The sequence below is a fragment of the Charadrius vociferus genome, unplaced genomic scaffold, assembly GCF_000708025.1.
Source record: "Charadrius vociferus isolate BGI_N301 unplaced genomic scaffold, ASM70802v2 scaffold162, whole genome shotgun sequence".
Classification (NCBI taxonomy): Eukaryota; Metazoa; Chordata; class Aves; order Charadriiformes; family Charadriidae; genus Charadrius; species Charadrius vociferus.
Genome location: NW_009647236.1, coordinates 1,231,291 through 1,236,794, shown reverse-complemented (window position 1 = coordinate 1,236,794; position 5,504 = coordinate 1,231,291). Strand labels below are relative to the sequence as shown.

At 50.5% G+C, this 5,504-nt stretch overlaps 1 protein-coding gene across 1 annotated transcript in view; it reads right to left on the bottom strand.

Annotated features, from left to right (window-relative positions):
- FSTL1 (follistatin-like 1) overlaps positions 1-5,504 on the bottom strand; it is a 16,012-nt gene that overhangs the window by 4,426 nt on the left and 6,082 nt on the right. Inside the window, exons 5-7 of the mRNA XM_009879942.1 lie at positions 5,210-5,242; positions 3,499-3,629; positions 516-634 (exon numbers count right to left, since the gene is read on the bottom strand). Coding sequence (XP_009878244.1) covers positions 516-634; positions 3,499-3,629; positions 5,210-5,242 — 283 coding nt within the window. The remainder of the gene's footprint in view (positions 1-515; positions 635-3,498; positions 3,630-5,209; positions 5,243-5,504) is intronic.

Here is a 5,504-nt window from a genome sequence, read left to right as displayed (position 1 = left end):
TGTTGACATCTACATGCTGTCACACGAGTCAAGATGCAAGCACAGCCTAACAACAAGCAGCCTGTTCTCCTCATTGTCTCACACACAGTGGCACACACACAGAAAAAGGGAAACCTCTCAAACTACGTTTTCAGCTCTAACTGCAGGCTGCCCATGAGCTGTGTTTTCCTACCATCTTCCTTGCACTGGATCTAGCTATCAGGCAAAAGGTGAGTAAGGTCCACTGCTAAGCTAATTTGTTAGGAAATAAAAAAGAAGACAAATTTTCTGTCACCCAACTCACTTTGTGGCTGCACACCTAGTGTGCAAAAGATTTAAGGCAAAAGAGGGTTAGAATAAATGCCTAACGTGAATGGTAGGGGTGGCACTGTTCCATTTGGTGGTATTCACCTAATTAAGTGAGAAGCCACTTCATACACAGTTATCTTTGTTAGTGCAAGCCCTAACCGATATTTTCTGTGAGTGAATTTTCATGCCCTCTTCTACCACATCTGGCCCTCCTGTTCACTGCCCACCTGAGCAGCTTGTTGGTCTCCTGGTCCATGTAGGTCGTGATGTTGACAGCAGTCTCATTCTGCTCTACAAACTTCAGGAATTCAGTGGAGTCCAAGCGAGAATCACCATCGTCAAAGCTCTGTAGAAAAAGATGGGAAGATGTGAGAGGGTCTGATTTATCACTTCAGGGTACCCCTCCCTTCTCCCTCTTCCATATGTACTTAGCATTTTTGAAGCTTCAGTGAAAGAGGTTGCATCATCCCTGTTTTGCACAAAGAACAGAAGCTCAGAGAAAAGCAACAACATATCCATGCTAGCATCAGAATTGGGAGACAGGATCCTACCCTTGTTCTCACCGATAAGCTACACTGCCTCGCATTCACCTCCTGCTGCTTGATTTATGGCTCTAACCCCATTTTTTCTCTTTGTTCCAGACAGCTCTTAGCCTTCTTATATACCTCCTGCCTCAAAGCAAACCAGTTGCATTCAAGGAGGTGTCAGCTTTCCAATATGTGTAAGTCCAAAGCTGTGCCTGGACAGTGACAGTGACAAAAGAGAAAATCACAGGAAGCAATTTTCTGCTGATCCCAAAGAAGGAACAATTTAATGCAACAGCACAACGCCTTGCCACCAACTTCTTAAGGTCCTGACAGGACTCCTGGCACTGAAAAGCAGGATTTGTAGCCCCGAAATCCTGGCTGTACTCCCAAAGAAGTAATTGCATTTTGCCTTCCTGTTTGGAGATGTCATATCACAGTGCTGGGAACTCAGCAGGCACTGCTGGGCCGCCTCGGAGACAGCTGCATTGCAGTGAGGGGAAAATGAATTCTGCACACAGACTGCTGCCGGCTAATTTTTGCTGTGTGACCTGGGGCAGGTCACTGTGTCTCCTCGTGCAGTGCTTCCAGGAATGCTGGAAGAGACACTGCCTCTTGTTACCTCTATGTGGTTCAGGAGAAACCTGTAGGGCTAGGAAAATTACTCTGCGTGCTTTAGCCTGCGCATAACTGCTCCACTAACGGGTTTCAACTTCTACTAGACTTTGAAGTCTCTCGACCCGCTATTTCTTGTGAAAGTGGCCGCAGTTCCCTGAATGACCCAGACTCCGTTAAGCTAGTTTTCCTGCCATTCAGTGCTATGGTCTGCATTTATGTGTTCCCCCACAGACCCTCCAAAACAGAGCAGATTCCCACCACAGGCCTCACTCACTCCTCTCAAAATATGGTCACGGCCTGCTTGACAAACAACCTACGCCCCAGTGATCCACACAAGTCAGGCTTCCAGGAGGTACACAGCTTATTGCCAAGTCTACAAACCTCCCCATCAAGAAGCAAAGGGAAATGCTTCATCTCACCTTTGGCTCCAGTGTTTATTACCTGCAGGGCAGGAATCAGGCGATTCAAAGGGTGGGTGTGTGGAGCCCCGGGGCTGCACACTGCAGAATTCCTCCAGCTATAGCAGACCCTCATTGGTGAAACGAATTTGTGTGTGTCTGAATCCATTTAGTTCGCCTTGCTTGGATTTGTCCCAAGTTGCTCCAAGCTCTGAATCCTGCTTTAAAAGTCTTTCAAAGCTTTAAGAGTTGTTGATATGGTGGATTACCACCTGACAGAGAAGGTAATTCCCCCTTTGGACTGAGAAAAGGTATGGCTTTCTCACGGAAACTTTCACTCACTTGTGCCTGCGATCAGCGCTGCAGAAAAAGGGCGCCAATAAAGAAAACATGAGGCTGTCTGCCTCTGAACTGCACCCACAAGATTTCACCAGCATCCCAACAGGCACTGGGCCGGCAGGGCTGACCAGGCTGTGCTGTGGCAGTGGAGCAAGCCAGGGGCCAGTGGCCAGGCTGTGCTGGGGCAGAGGAGCAAGCCAGTGGCCAGTGGCCGGCTCATGCATTTCAGCAAAGCCCATGACCTGGGGAGACTCTCTATGAAGGTGGCTGGGGACAGCACGTTTGCAGGGGGAAGGACTGAGCAGCTCTGCTCTGCAGGACGCTGCAGCTTTCACGTGGTGGCAGGTGCTGGCGGGGGTGCCCGAGGCAGTGGGACACAAGTGGGTTTTCACAGAAGGAGCAGCATTAATGGCTACAAAGGCAAAGATGCTCTCTGGAGCCCGGGGAAGAGCTCCTCTGTCTCACCAGGGGGTGCCATTGCCATGGCAAATTTGCTTGCAGCTCTAACTCCTGTCAGGCACCATTAATCTCTCGCTGTCAACAGCTTATGATTTAAACACTCTCCCCCTTTCCCCACCTGCTCCTCCAGCTCCATCCTGAATGCTTTGAAGTCTTTATCAGGAGCCGGGTGTGAGGGGGAGGGATGAAGCAGTGCATGTGGCAGAAGCATGGGAGAAGCTGTGATCTGCTGGTTACAAAAGGGGGTGGGGATGGGCTGAGGGACAGACTGGCAGGGAGGAGGGAAGAGGAATGGGATTATTGCAGGGTCCAAGACTCATGGGCGGTTCCGCTCTCTCTGCAGAGCACTAGGGAACTGCCAGCTCTCGGCCGCAACTGAGCCATACTCCTTGCAAGCAAATATTCCCCTCAAAGCCCCCAAGAGTCCTCTATCACCATCTCAGCATGGCCTCGGGACTGTCTGGAACAAAGGATCAGCATCCCCTGCCACAGCTTCCTGCTCCTTTTACCTGCATTTCCAGCACTTTCACCCAGCTTTTCTCGTCTGGCTATCTTTCGTCCCCTGAGATCAGTTCTTCTCTCCTCCACCACACACACACTTGGCCTGCTCTCCTCCTTTTCCCCAGGGCAGGTCAGATCCCCAGAGATGCTCCAGGTCCGGGCTGTCGCATAGCAGTGTCAGTGGCTCTGCCAGCAGCTGCTGCAGGCAGCCCCTAACACATCACGCTGTAGGACATATGAGACCTCTCTGGCCCCCAGCTCGACAGGCCCATCACACACTGAAGCCTCTTGGGTGGGGGCATGGCAGCTGCTTCGCAGTGACACGGCAAGAAATGTTCTCTGGCCTCTGAGGCACGTGCTGCTCTACTTGCCTTGAAATACTTGTCCAGGACTTCGCTGTAGTTGCTGCCCTTGGAAAACCAGCCGTCTGGGATAATCTCAGCTTCCAGCCACTGGATGACGCGGCGACGAAGCTCATCTCTGTCTGACTGGTAGCAGACGACTGTCACGGCAGTAGGTATAGCAGGAGAAAAAACAAGGATGAGAGAAATGAAGTTGGCAGGGAGACCACAGAGAGACGACCGGAAGTAAAAACCAGCCGGCCAGCCCTGGTGGCAGTTTGCAGGCCCCTTCATCCTTGGATATGCACCAGGGCCAGATCAAAGCAGAGGTGCCATGTGCTGCACGGCAGATGGGCTGTGGGTGACACCATGTGGCAAGGACAGAAAACGACACTCCTCCCAAACCCCTTCTGCCTTCTCATCCCTGAAGCTTGTGAAACAGCAACCGGGGGCTGACTGGTCTTGGTGAGAAGAAGTCTGAGGGAGGAAGGTGACTGACAGTGTCCCCAGGCTCCCGGATGCCATGCAGAAGAAGCATTCGGCCATCAGCCCTCAAGTACCAAAACCTCCATCCTCTGCAACTGAGCAAGCCTTTCTACCATGCTCTCCCCAGGACCTAATGGGGCCTAATATCTCAGGAGATTTCATTTCTTCAAAGCCCTGATTTGCCCACCCTGATTGGAAAGGAGAGTGGGTCAAGTTGGGCTTGTCTGCAGTGCTCTCCAGAGTCACAGGTTTCTCTAGGCGGGTATCACCTCATGTGCTAATACTGAACTATGTATTTTGAAGCAAAACTGCAAGCCTAGATCTTCTGGCTTCTGTGAGTTGTCACACCTGCCAAGAGGCCAATGGAGCCAGAAGGGGAATCAGCGTGCATTTGTGTTGCTTACACACACTAGGGATCACCTTCTGAATCCAGTGACTACAATCACAACCGGATGGACAGTTTCTGCATGTTTAATTTTGAACTTCCTTGAAACTGCTTTGAGGTGGTGGCCATGCCCACAACACGGTCCTGTCCCTTAAGTTTGTACTTGGGTTTGCTCTCATCTGTCCTAGGAAACTGAAGTTGACAATTAAACAGCTCCAGCACTTAGAGGCTATGGATAGGAAAAAGGTCCCCTGATGAAGCACAAGCCGTGGCCCCAAAATCCACAGTCTAAGTACACAAGCCAATGCATAAGTGGAGAAACCAGTCACTGAGAATCCGAGACTTGTTGGCTGATGGGAGAGGTGGTTGAGCTACACCTCCCGACTTCCCAGACAGTGCCCCTTTCATTACGTAGTGCTATCCCCATGCCCATCAGTTAATCACTCCTGAAGCAAAGTCTCGTAAAGTCTCTTTTCAAAAGAGTGCTCTTGGAGTTGGGGACAACAGCTCCACAGTTATTGTGTCTTAGATCCTCAATGAACTACGCCAAAGAGTGTCTCTTCTCTCAGCCTGGGGGATGAACATATCTTGTGTCCCTAGGAGCAAACTGGGTTTCACTGTACCTTGTACATGCTTAGAGTCCCTGAGACATCCCAGCACAGTGAAAAGCCCAGGAGATGTATGAGTTTTGAAGTTACTCAGGAGTAAAGAGCTGGGCAATCACATTTCAGGTGATTTACCAACTCAGACTGCAACAGCCAGTGCAGAGGTATCACTTTTACACAGAGCTATTCAACTCTCCCGGCAGACCTTCCTCCCCACCTCGCTTCCCAAATACATCCCCAGCCATGTGAGGAGACGGCTTCTCACCTGGACTTGCAGCTGGATTCTCAGACTTCTTCTCTGTTAATGGAAAGACAGAAGAGGGTATTTCTGACACAACATGAAGCAATACAAATCTCTTCCCACCCTGGGTGCCACTTGAGCAAGAGAAGAGGAAGCTAGGAGCCTTTGGGAACACGAGGGCCACATGTATGATTAAGGGACTGGAACATGTGTCATCCAAGGGGAGGCTGAGGACTGTTTAACCTGAAGAAGAGAAGGCTCAGGGGTGGTATCATCAATGTTTATGATCTGATGAGAGGGAATGAAGAAGATTGAGCCA